This window comes from Calidris pugnax, unplaced genomic scaffold (assembly GCF_001431845.1).
Source record: "Calidris pugnax isolate Ruff unplaced genomic scaffold, ASM143184v1 scaffold56, whole genome shotgun sequence".
Taxonomy (NCBI): Eukaryota; Metazoa; Chordata; class Aves; order Charadriiformes; family Scolopacidae; genus Calidris; species Calidris pugnax.
In genome coordinates, this window is record NW_015090839.1 from 9,599,217 (window position 1) to 9,612,880 (window position 13,664).

General features: G+C 37.8%; 1 protein-coding gene across 11 annotated transcripts in view; it reads left to right on the top strand.

Moving 5' to 3' along the window:
• Positions 1 to 1,854: 1,854 nt before the first annotated feature.
• Positions 1,855 to 13,664, top strand: part of HECTD1 (HECT domain containing E3 ubiquitin protein ligase 1) — a 63,372-nt gene continuing 51,562 nt past the window's right edge. For all 11 annotated transcript variants that reach the window (XM_014941674.1, XM_014941682.1, XM_014941684.1 and 8 more), the window contains exon 1: positions 1,855 to 2,147. In XM_014941674.1, coding sequence (XP_014797160.1) covers positions 2,008 to 2,147 — 140 coding nt within the window. In that variant the 5' untranslated portion in view covers positions 1,855 to 2,007. The remainder of the gene's footprint in view (positions 2,148 to 13,664) is intronic.

Here is a 13,664-nt window from a genome sequence, read left to right on the forward strand (position 1 = left end):
CCCGAATCCCCGCGCCCGGCCTGGGGCCCCGCGGTGTGTGTAGGCCCGGGCGGCGGGGGGTGAGTTCCGCTGCGGCCTGGCCCCTTTTCTGGCGCCGCGCTCCCGGGAGCCCCGGCCCCTCGCCCTGCTCGGTTTCTGCCGGGGGGTTCGTTTCCGTCCGGGTAGGGCCCGTGTGGGGTGGAAGAACAGCAGGTGCCGGTATTGAACTTACCCCACTTTCACCGCCTCTCGTAATTTTCTTGTTTCTGTTGCCTTTACTCCCCCCCCCCTCCTTGAAGTTAATAATTTAGTCGCGTTAAGGAGACGTACTATACTTACAGTCTGATCCTACTTGTGCTGGCTGAAAGTAGTTTTATTTAGTCTTAGAGCAGGAAATACGATCCGTAAACAGCTCAGAGGATCGTACGCATTGTTTAAAACATAGAATATGAATTTAGTAACGTTTTAACTCCTTTTTACAGCAAGAGTACAGCACTAACAAAAGTACATAAGTGGCAAGCAGGAACTGAGTGATCTGTAATGTTGTTATGATCCTAAACTATAAAAAACCATAGCCGTCATACTGTTGTTTTGTGACATCTTTGAGTTCAGAGCTGTTGTGAAACAGCACTGGTGATTCAGTGTATGTTTCTCCATCTAATACCAATTTCTGATTCCCTTTTGTAGATGTGCCCTTGGTGGGGTTATTTTTTAACTATTAACCCATTAGCAGAAAGTAAACAAGTAGGCAGACTTTGTCCAGAATGAGCTCCCCCCGGCCCCTACAGTTTGTGGGGACACTGCCCATGCTTTTTGTATTTATCTGTGAGTTTGGTAACCTACTACTTCTTCTTTTTTTTCTAAGCTATTTTTAAAAAATAACCATTTTTTTTCCTTGTGTGTTTAAGTTGGAGAGATTGGTTAGTAACCTTTGTTTTAGTTTTTATATGAAAATAGTCATGTTTGCTGTGTTCTTGAGTATGGGAGGTGAATTTGATTATTTGTTAGTAAAACATAAAGTAGAAAGCAAGCATATAGGTCAAAAATATCTCTTAAGGTTTTAAAGGGACTTTTTTGGTCTTCGGCTTGCATGTACAACTATGGCATTGGGCCAGCAAATAATGTTGTTTTCCTTATATGTACATGAATTATTTGAATTATTCACGGCATTTTTAAAAAGGCTATGAATTACATATGCTTTTTCTAAAAAATGAAACAAAAACTACAACCAAACAAAACAACAAACCCCTAACTCTTGAAAGTGCAAGTGATTCTTAAATTGTCTTCTTTATCCTTTGACTTAGCTTATTTTCCTTATGTTTGGACGCTATTTTAAAAGAGGAAGGATTAATAAAACTTTTGCAAAGACTCTCCAAGTCTTTTGTTGTATATCTGAATTTATTTGTTTTGTGGGTTTGTATTTAAAATGTGACATTCGGTGTTTCTCCATATTTTAATACTTTAATAAGGAGATAATTAATCTTTCGGAAAGATATTATAAAGACATATCAAAGGAAAAGGGACAGACCAGACGGCATTATTTGTCTTTATATTGGCTTTGAGAATATACAAAAGAGTTAAGCAGATTTTTTTCTACTTAAGTTTTAATTTTGTGTTATCCTATAAATACGAGTAGGCTTCAAGTCTTGCTTGATTGTCCCCTGGAACTAGAGATTTATTTCCAGTGAAACAGAACAAACTCATTACTGTTTACTCATGTATAAAGCTTGAAAAAAAATAATTGCTGGTCAAATATGTGGAAGCTTTCTTAATGTCAGCCCAAAAATATGCTATACAGTTTAGAGGGGAGCAAATCCAAAAAGTTTAAAGACAAGATTGTGATGATAATTATTTCTTTTTTTTACTTTCCAGGTGAAAACTGCAGAAGCCTGGGCCTGGCTGAAGAGAGATATTAATTGTGCTCATTAGCCTGACTTGGAACAATTAAAGGATATTTTTGGTACTTTTTAATTTGAGTGGAGGTGACTTTTTTTTTTTTTTAAAAAAAAAACCAACAAAAGAAGAAACATGGCAGATGTGGACCCAGACACGTTGCTGGAATGGCTGCAGATGGGGCAGGGAGATGAAAGGGATATGCAGCTAATAGCACTGGAACAGCTATGCATGCTCCTCCTGATGTCAGACAACGTGGATCGCTGTTTTGAAACGTAAGTAGTTTTGGCTTTCGTTTATGGAATGTTATTTTCCTCTTTCAGTAGCTGTATATGATGTTTAACATTCCTAGAAACTTTCAGCCTCAGAAATGTTTTTACAGACTGAACTTGAGTGTAGATCACTGAAATGAAGGATTCCTGTTTATGTTGTGAGAAGTACTGTTGTCTGATAAAAAATGTAGCGTCCTGTGAGTGATCCGCAGTGCCTGTTCTGGCACATAATCTGATTGTTAAATTTAAAGAAATGTATTCAGATGTGTAATGTGGAAGTGTTGGAGGTTGATTGTTTCTTCTTTTTTTTTTAAGGGTAGAGAAAACTTTTTTTTTTCATTAAAACTATAATGATTACCAAGATATATTTTAGCATCCATACCCTTGCAGCACTTTTCTCAAGAGAGATATTTTTTTTCTGAGCTCTGTAAATCTAAACAAAAATCACAAGTACTAACCACTGTTCATAGAAGTATTTTGCCACTTTGAAGAATGTTGCTGTTCATGCCACGCTCCTCAACTGCATTTGTACAGTTCATATAGTCCCTGCTCTCCCTCCTTTCTGTATTTCTGGCAGCACAAAATGCTGATGAAACTTCTTCTGTTACTTAATTGTGTTGCTGTGCATGTGTTACACTGCTTCCTGTCAGGGCCCTCAAGTAGTGTGGAAACAAAGTAGCAAAAGTGTAAACAATCATGATTTTTAAATCTGGCATCTCTTACATTTTTTGGTGTTTGGTTTATTTATTTGCTTGTTTCCCCAGTTCTTATTTTGACACTTTTGCATCTCTTTTCTTTTTTTCATTACTCTCACTTTCTTTTCATCTCAGAGTATGTTTGGTGTCTTTCTGATACATCTTGCTGCTTAGGATTCTGGGTTTAGAAGCATTTAAGAAGGCAGATGTTCGTTACAGTCTTTAGTGTTGTAGTCCTGAAGAAGAGAAATGTTTTTGAGTTTATTTTTTAAAAGCTGTTCATCTTTCACAACTTTTATTAAAGGAAGTGCAAAATTCATACATCTCTAAAATTTGGATTTGTAGTAGGAACATGAAAGTGAACAGAGTTCTGTGCACTGCTTTAGAATTTGAAATTGCCTGTTCTTGGCCTTAATGAGTTTACAGGTAAAATTGTGACTTGAAAGATACATACTGTAGGGCCATGCATTCAGCTTCCCTATCTGTCCCTCATAGTACTGATGCAGGTGGAGCACTGTATTTTCAGCCTCAGAAAAGCTGTTTTACTGACTTCTTTATTTTACTGCTGTAGAAGAGAATTTGGTAGTCAATAATAAATTTTTATGACAAATCTAGGTGAATTTCCTGCTTCATTATATTCAGTATAGAACAGAAGTTTGGGAGTAAGCATCTCTAAGGATGTCTTCTGGGTATCTGAGAATCAGGAATGAAATGCCAACTTTTAAATTATAAACCAGTTGGGGGTTTTGTGCATTTTGTTTAGAACAGGCTTTCGTCTCAATATCAATGAATAAATAGTCCAAGTGCTTTTCTTTCTTAAAGTATAGATAATGAATACTCTGTTATTGCAGTGTTGTGGTTTTAAAATTAGTTTTTATGTCCAAAAGAAGAAACATTTAAAATACCATTTGGCATTTTAATTTTTGTTTTGAGCCTTGGTATAAATTAATTTTACTGGTCTTCTAAGTTGTTTATCTCTTTTGCTATTTTAAGCATCCCTCAAAGACAAACAGAATAGAATTGAGAGTATGTTGGGAAAAAGTTATCAAGGTTCCCTGTCTGTTCAAGTGATTTTACAGTAAAGTTAAAACTAGGACTTTTAATTAGCACTGTGAATACACTGAAGATACAGTTCCATGGTATTTGTTGAGCTGACATAGTAGCTTGTTACCTTGTTCCTCCTAACCATGTTCTTGGTTCATGCCAGTACCAGGGCTTACTGAACTCCTATAATTCAGTAGAAGAGCAAGCTGCTCTTTAAACTCACAGAGGAAGCTGTAACTGCTGTTACAGTGAATTACAGCAGATTATAGAGGTGTCTGGGCACCAGAGGTGGAACTACTTAACTGGAAATGTGAGAGAAGCAGAGAAAGGTATAATACACTCTGCAGTGGAGAACTTCTTGGTGGATTGTCTTGGGTGCCAGTGGTATTACAGCCTGCGTTTCAAGGTTAATTTATTTTTCTTAAACTCTCGGTAAGAAATAGATGATATTTTGAAAAGTTTTTTTTTAAATCTTTTGCAGTGACAGTGCAAGTAGCCAAAACTGTCGTGTGCTGAGAGACTGTAACCAAAGATTATTATCTTTGATTATATTTTAAAGGTTTTTTTCAGTAATGTTTTTAAAGGAATTATTGCTTATCTAAGTAGGACACAAGTGTTGCCAAATACAATTTTCAGGAACTAATTTTGAAAATGGTTTCAGTGTATGCGTGACTTATAATGTGGACATATTTTTCTGTCGATAAGAAAACCAGCCTTTAGACCTTAGAACATTTTTTCTTCTGTCAACCAAGAAGAGCGTTCCCAAATTTTCGTATGCTGTGCAGATGGTAATTCAAGATCTTGGAATTGTTTATTGCTATTAATTATGTTGACTAAAAAAACTTTAAGAAATATTTCATCTGTGGAATTCAACGACTGGAAGATGGAAGGTAGAATCTTAAAACAGCCAATTTCTTGGAGAAATTTTCAGGGATCAGTTAAAGCGACTTCATTAATATTAGTCCACTTTTACATAAGAAATTATTTGCTCTTATGACGTGTGCTAAGAAAGAGCTCATCATTTTAGTGAAATACATCTGGTGATTAAAAGCTGCATATGGTGAGGACTGGCAAAGCTATGAAACAAGGACATGTGAAAAATATTATCATGAATGGTATACGTTTTCCCTAAAAGCACAGCACTGTTTCCAGACTGATTTCTTAAGGACAACATAGAGTCTCACTTAGCAAAAAAGATCACAAAATTGGAGAAAAAGGGGGGCGGGAAAAAGGCATTGAAGTGATGAATTCAAACTCTTGTACTTCATTATTGCAGTGAAGTAATAGGGTTAATTTGCAAACATGTTCTCGGGGAAATGGCATATTTCAAAGCTATTAATTTGTTTCTATACGAGAGTAATGGATATTGAAACTAGTGTTTCAGATCCAATCAGAAAAACGGAAGTAGGCACAAATGTATGGTGGGGTGTTTTCAAGTGTTCTGGCAGAGCTCTAGTGGTATCACAACAGATTGTGGGCTGTGCAGCCAATAACAGCTAGTGGTGCCAAATAATTGACGTTTCTTTACTTCTCCCCCAGATTTACATATTGCATCTGATGAAATTATTTTTAGTGTTACTCATATGGTAACATTACAGAAATCAGTGGCATATTCATCTTCTGGTGATAATGAGTCACAGACACTGTTAGTCACTTAGCATAAAGAATGGCTAACATTTTACCAGCAGCAAAAGCCAATAACCTGAACTGCAGAACCTTAATGAGTTAGCAGAAATGGGCCTGTTAAGTAGTTGGAGTAAAATATCTGAATTTGTTGTGATTATAAGTTAGTCCCAAATTAACTGTTTGCTACTAAGTCAATGTTAACAGGAGTTTTAAGTATGCGTTTATATAAACTTAATTGAAATTATATTTTTAGTGTTTAAGTTGTTACAAGTAATTTCAAAGACAATGTAGAGGCTGTTAGTTACAGTCTCTCTATAATTATTAATATAGCCCTTTTCAATATAGGTGTTGAAAGGTGTTGAATTCATCTTTTTCGCCCTAATTGTTTCACTTTATTTTTGGTGAAATAAAACGAAACACCTTAGATCTGGGCTTGGTGTTGCTTTTTCCTTTCCCTATCTGCCCGAGTAAAAGTATTTAGCAAGGAAGATTTTATTTAATTATTTTCCTTAATTACAAAGAGAACTTGTAGAACAAGGCAGTAGTAGAACAAGTAAAGCTTTCTAGCTTTCCATCTGAACAGAGGAAACAGGCCTTATTAATGCTCAGAAGGAGAAAACATATCTTCCCTTTTGGCTGTGCCCTAAGTCATTTCAGTATATTTAGCATTAACAGATTTGGTTAGCAATGAATTATCAAGAGTTATCAGCTTATTTGAAAAATAAAAACAAAAATTATACAAAGGATCATAATTTAGCCTTCTAATGTGTAAAGTAGAAATGCTTTCTTTTTTTTTAGATCAAATAAGTTTATTTTAATTTATATTAAACCTTGTTCTTTTTTAAGTATGTATTCACTAGTATATCTCTACCTTGTATTTGCTAACATGTAATAATAAGTGTAAGAAGAAATTCTAGTGAATCAAAGACTCTGTTGATGTGAGCTACTGAGTCTGTGGTGGAATAACGTGGAACAGTTTAGCTGTACCTCCACCTGATTGCTTATAACTACAGGCTCCTGTGTTTATCAGGATTGTGTAACTTCAGTAATTCAAAATTAAATATAGATAGAAACCCAAGAAACTTTTCTTTTAGAGATAGGGATAGGAACACAAAGTGGTGATTTTCAGGCCTATTTTTAAAGTTTGGGCTGGCTTTAAAAATGTCTTTGTAATTCAGACAGTGGTTAAGTGCCCTTTAACAGATGTAATCATCGTGAGAAAACTAACAGGCTGAGGGGGCAGCTCTATCTGTATTCAGGTGTTTTACATGTTGTGTGTCCTGCAGATTTGGTTGGTTTGTTATTTTAAGGGAAAAAAAACGAACTCAGGCCATTACTACAGTTTTGTGCTGGAGTGCGGCCATGAGTAAATCAGGATAAGTATTGCTGTCAACAATAGACTACAGTTTTCATTATTTCAAACCACGCAAAGCATATGTTCGTAGTGAATTATTGTTTTGGACTAATGCAGACATCTCTCTCAATAAAAGAAATTTTGTAAGCTTTACAATGGCTAGCTCTGAGTCGTTCACTCTGTGCGCTCCAATATAGTGGGATCTTCAGCATCCTATGGAGTGCTTTTCTGAGATGCAAGTAGGGGTGTGTGCTGGGTTTTTCAGGGAGATCTCGTTACAGCGTAATGTTCTGTTCTATTTCTGATTTTTAAGGCTGGTTGTTGTTGTTGGGTGGTTGGATTTTTTTTGCAATGGTAAGAATTTTAACACTCCATGTCTTTCTGGTTACTCTTTGTCATATGGGAATTATGGCCTCATTGTCATGGGTATTATGGAGATTAATTAGCCTTGTCTAGTCATTTTGAAAATCTTAATGGTTGAAAAGGCCGGAAGGGAAGATGAGGTCATCTGAATTGACATCCTTTCTGTCATAGGCCCCTATATTTTACCTGATTATTATTGAATTGAGCATCTTGTTCGATATAAACGTAATGTGTAGTTAATGCTTCCAGTAAGGTCCTCCTACCTGATTTTACCCCGTTTCACTATTTCATCTGCTGCCTGGTTGACTTTGTTGTTGAAATTTACTTGTCCTTTTCTGTTTGAGTTGGCCAGACATTTTGGGGGGAGCAGTCAGTGCACCTTTTCTGATTGAATTAAATGCCAATATCGTTGTTACTGTGAATGTAGTCTCACGCAAGTGTCTTGTCAGCTCCTGTTCTTCCTCCCCCTCTCCTGTTCTTCACTTTCCAAGTTTTTCAGAAATATTTTCCAGTGTTAGCTTCATCCATGCTGTTTATAGGAGTACATTTAACTTAACTGTTACTGGTTATACATTCCCAAATTTAGTTACATATTTCCAAAGCATTGTACAGGAAGTGTGGTTTTAGTAATTTCTCTTCAGAGTTGCTTTCCAGGATATAATTGCTTGCTTCTTAGGCATGGCTTGATGTATTATGTAGACTAAGATCTGTAACTTGGCATCTGTATGTGTTAAAACATATTTTGTTTAAATGATTTTGAAAATCAGCCTTTTATGAAGGGGCTATGTACAAGGCATAGACAGGGTGGATGGTCAGTAGATTGGTAATGGGGAAATGGAAATTTTCTTGTTTAAGTTGGTTCTGTTTTTGAGCATCTAGAAGTCCAGCAGAAGCTGATGTGCTTACTTAGACTTACAAAATCATACTTTTTGTTTTAATTGCTTATTTCATTTTGACATGTTAACAAATGTAATGTGTACTTGAACCATTATGTGTTTGCAGAGTTGAGGTTGCTACTAGTGGAAATCATAGGTGGAAATATCTGTACTTTCAAGTTCTTTAATTTATTCAGGTGTTGCAGACCAAGTTTCTGCAAAACACTTACAAAATGCTGGAGATAAGAGAATAAACATATGTGGAATTGCTACCCTGAGGCATGGCATATCTTTTATAAGTTACTGAAAAATGCAAAAGACAGCCCACCACATCCTTTTTAAATTCAAGAGCAAAGCTAACGATAATTTATTTAGAAATGCTATCCTGCAGAAGCTGTTTCTTCTTGTGTGTTGTTTTGTTTCATATTACACAACTGATATTTATTAAATGTGTAGTTGAGTATGTAGATGATGTGTTCCCTCCTTATAGTGAATGCACGGAAGAGGGTTCAGCTGTCTGTCCTTTACTGAGCTGATAGGAAGTGTGAAAGTATTCTAAATGTCAGTTGGAATTCTAAATTAATTTCTAATAATGCAGAGTTTCTGCTGGCATAGATACAGAAAGGAGTTGTTGATGCTCTGGCTTTATTGTTTTGGCCTGAACTGTGAATGTAGTTAAGAGTTCAGAGTTGTAAAAGTTTAATGTTTTATAATTATGGTAAAAGTTTCTAAATTAGCAGTTAATTTTTAGTTGCTTCTTGCTCGTACCTTTAAAATATAGCATGGTATCTCTAAAGCCTTATACGTAAGAGGACGTTTTCTGGCCTTTTTTTGTTCTGTAACAGCATTGTAAGAAAACAGTGTATGATATGTTTTGGAAATGGGTCCAGAAGAGTATGTGTAGGCAACGCAGGTATGTGGGCAGTTCTCTGGTGGATCGTCTTCATTACTGATGGTTTTGGTTCATGTGTAGAAATAAAACGGTATTTCAGCAAAAGAAACAATGAGGGAAAACCTGAGATGTGAGATTTTCTTCTATAGAAAGAAGTACAGAAAGGAAAAGCAATCACTAGTCAAAAATAAGCTGCAGTTACTGTTGCTTTAAGAACAGATCAGTTGTGCAGGATGTATTTTTGTTGAAACTTGAAAGTTGTGTGAAACATTGCTGTGAATACCTAACTGGTATGTTTTCCCTCAAAAACAATTAATGAGGTTTAAATTCAGTATTTAAATTTTTAGTTATTTAAACTAATTCTATGTCAGATAGTTATTAGATAGTGTAGGCAGGGTGTAGGCCTGTATAATTCCTTGTTTTCCCCCTTGTAGCGGGTCTGGGCAGCTGGTGTGTGTTACAGACCCAGCCCAGGCGCTGGCAGGCGGCGGCGCTTGGTTCTCTGCCACGGTCACATGCCTTGGACCCCGCGCCCAAAGCTGGAGGCTTTGTCACATGGGGTGGCTCTGCATCGGCCCAGTCCAGCGGTTATTGGGGAGCCCAGTAACGTGCCACAATGCCAGCAGTAGTCCTGTTAACCGTTTTGGGGATGAAGTGGGGTTGTCACTTGTTTAAACACAACAGTAGTCCTTTCTGTTTCTGTTTTAGCTAAGGCTTTTCAGTGCGTTTAAAATATGAAGCGTAATTACAGAAATGAGTTTACGGTGCCTATTTTTACTTCCTTGGTATCTCTTTCCACGGGCCAGCTGTAAAATCAGCTGAGTCACTTCATTAGAGTTTAAGGGCTTAGCACTGGCGGGAGCTTACTGCTGTAGCTATTTAAGAATTTTCTATCCCTATGGATACTCCTGTTCCTAAAGGAGGCGCGGGGGAGGGAACGGAGGAATGATTCAGAAGTGTGTCAGTGTATAGAGTAATGCTGATTATAGTGCTGTAAATGCTGTAGTAATAGAATTATATTGATAAATGTCCCTAGCCTTTCTCAACATCTTATCAATATAACTGTGATGTTTAGAAAATTTTTTTAGAGCAATTAAATTTTCTGCAGAGGAAGAGTGTATATTAAAGAGTTTGTGTATCATGGTCTTTACAATCTAATAAACTCATTGTAACACTGAAAGCATGAATTTTTTTTAATAGAAATTATACAAATCTGCACTCTTTATGCGGCTTAATTCTTTTCTTAATGTCAGTGCAGAGAACAGAGAATGCTCTACTGCCCTCATCTAAATGGATTTACCTCTGTAAAGGGTAAATATTGATACTGAACAGTACTTATTTCAGGTCTTTTAAAACTGTTATTTGCAAACCTGCCTTCCAGTAAGATCTTTGAAATATGGTGGGTGGAAGATTGCAAGATAATAAGTAGCAGAAGTGCTTTTCCTGGGAGTACAGGAATGAAGTTTTGTGGACATCCAGAACAGAGACTTAAAGTAATTAGCAAGAGCTATAGCGTTGGTCACAGGGTAACCTCATTAACTCGCTGAAGTCAGTCTTTCACTAAGGAGTAACACAGAGTAACCTCATTAATTCACTAAGTCGGTCCCTAATCACTCTTCTTGAGAGGACTCCTTTAAAGTACTTTAGGAAGCTATGTTAACATACATTAATGTGATGTTAATGTAGCTACTTAGAAGTGAAGATCTAAAAGTATTTTCCTTTATTTTTCTTATTCAGTAGGAGAAATGCCTAAATAGAAGTCTGGAATTTGGAGCTACCTATTACCTCCTATTAGCCATTAATTTCTAATTTGAAAGAATAAAAACTTTTAAAAGATAGGTATTTTTTTCTGTAATAAAATGAGCTCACCACTATCTTTTGTTTGTTCCATTGCAAGTAGGTCATTGTGAACAGTGATTCTCCCCCCTGCCCCAACTTTGAGGGCAACAATTTATTTTGCCCTCAATTGCCCCTAATTGTTGCAACAGCAACAATTTATTTTTTTTCTGTCATAATTTCTTTTTTTCTGAGATAAATTACTTCTTTTATTTAATATATGCTTAGACAAAAGCAATGTGGTAAAACTGGTTTTGATACTGGGTGGTTTAAATTTAGAAATTACACACTGTTATTTTTTTCCCCTCGGTGGGAGCGGAGGCCTACAGTGGTGAAAGGTTTGTTTGTGTCCTTTTCTCTTTAAAATCAAACCCATCATCTGTCAGTAGATGGACATGTCCTAAAAGCTGACCATCAGTTGCTGTCCTGTCGCATCAGTTTATTCCGTGCTGTAGTTCTGCCCTCAGCCTTCCTGCTGTTCCAGGAGGTTTTGGCAGCCTTGTATTTCCCACATAGACAGTTTTCTAAGGGCGAATCCAGTGTGTGGCCACCGTGGTACAGACACTCCTGAAATGATTGGCTTCTCTACCTGCCCAAGTTCATCTTGGTTCTGAGCACAGTCTTAGTTGGAACAACATTAGTGTCTATGGTACTGGTGGGACCCAGTCTGTTACAGCACATGTTTGGGACAGTTCTAGGTCCCTTTGATCTATTTCAGCTTGCCTAAGGAAGTCAGTAGGGATTTACCTTGGAATTAAGGTGTAATAGTGACACATAAGTAACGTGGCTGGTCTGACTCACTCTTTGGATTCTACTGATTGTATTTGCTGACCTGGTGCTTCATTGAAAAGAGAGGCTGGTCCTCAGAAAGTGCTCTTTTCAGGACCTGGTTGCTGGAATTGCTTCCAGGTGAGCAGTGGATTTCTCTTCCCTGTGCTGTCTTTCCTTACGCTTTAGTAATAAGGTGCCTTTACTCAGGATTGGATCTAGTGGAAACTCAAGGTCTGCTTTGAAAGCCCATTTGCACGATTTGGAGGTGTAGAGACTTTCCCTTTTCCTTGGGGGTCAAGGGCCAGCACACAGAAATCCCCAGTGGGGCTGTGTGACAGAAGGGATGGGTGTACTTAGGGCACTGTATGGCTGTAACAGTGTTGCACCCCATCTCCCATCCTCTGCTGGTGTTCCCATCCGCCCCTTCCAGTCCTTTCTCTGGCTCTGCTCACATGTGCACGTTCTTGTCCCTGAGACATGTGGAGCAGATGCTCATCGTTTCAACCACAGGAGACCCATGTGGTAGCTTAGCGTGGATTTTGGGATTAGAGGGTGATCTCTATAAAGCTGACCTGTGTACTTCTGTTTGTAATACAGTTATTCATAGAAAAGTTACCAATGGCATAATAACTGAAGTTCTTCAAAAAGCCAGCTGTACAGTGTTCTGCTGTACTAATTCTAGCTGCCTGTTGGAGAAGGCCGTGGCCGGAGCCCTGAGGATGTGTAGGTGCACCCTTCTCTGCTGGTACAGGCTCAAGCACTCACTAGGTTGGGTGTGGAGGACAGAGCTGGTACTTTCTGTCCCCTTGCCAGCAGGAACTTTAGGGACTGAGAAGGCCTGAGTGGTCTTCAGCAGGCAAAAAGAATGTGAACTTGTTTGTCTGACGTGTGTGTGCCTGTGAGTGAAATCTGCACCATCTTTTAAGAGTTCCTGTGTAACTCACTGTTCTTTGTCTACTGGAACACTAGTTTGTGGTTTTCACCATGAAATAAACACAGCAATGTTTTACTACAGAATATTGAAGGACGTTTCGGTTTTTTTGCTTAGTATTGAGAGTGTTCTGTAAGTGTGTTAATCCCTCTGTGTAAAACTCTAGCAGTCCATGAGGCTTGTCTAGTTTTATAGTAAATTTGCTCTTCCTTTATTCGGCTGTTGCTCTTGATTCTATCAGATCTTCTAGTGCCTGGACTAAATATTTTTGCAAAGAACATATATTTAATTATTACACAACCAGGGTGAAAGTTCTTTTGCAGCCTTCAGTAAGAGTAGCACTTCGTTTGTGGGGTGTACATCTTCCTCTTGTTCTGAATTCTATTGCTGCAAGTAAAGCGAAGTAGAGCATCAGTCTTTACCCGGTCATTTTGCATCCACATCCAGAGCGGCAACTTGGGTAACAATTATGGGCGTAACAGCAGCAGTGCAATCCATGCCTTTGATAGCTTTTGGAGAAGCCAGAATAAAAAATTGTCTTCCCTCCCTTCCCTCTTTAATAAAACAGCAGAAAATGCTGGCGATGGGTGAACTGACAGTCAACTGGTAGTAACGTGTTCAAAAGCTGTGAAGAAGTAGAATAAGGAAATGCAATGTAATGATGCAATATGCTAAACAGTAAATTGTAGTCATCAAAACTACTGTGATATCAAGATAGGATGTAATAATGTGGGATGATTAGTTTGCATTCTCTTGTTTGTATCTGTCCTATTGTACAATTGTACTTTAGGTTTGTAGGATGGTATCTGTTGTTTGGCTTGGGTAGTGCAGGGAGATCCTGATCTGTGACAGGAGCCCTCAGATGCTGCAGTATGACAGATACTAGTGACTTGAATGTCACAGGCAATAGATTAGGAGAAGGAGGTGCTAAATATTATTAGGAACTCCTTGGATAGGAGAAGACCATGCAGTGAGAAGTTCAGAGCTAGTCATGAGTGAGGCTCACTCTCAGTCTGACGTGTCTAATGATCACAAGACTGCAGTAAGCTAAGGTGGGAAGAAGGCAGTGTTTTGAACTTGCCAAGTATGTGTGTGTGTGCATTCCTGCCTACCTGCTGATGTGATGTTAATGA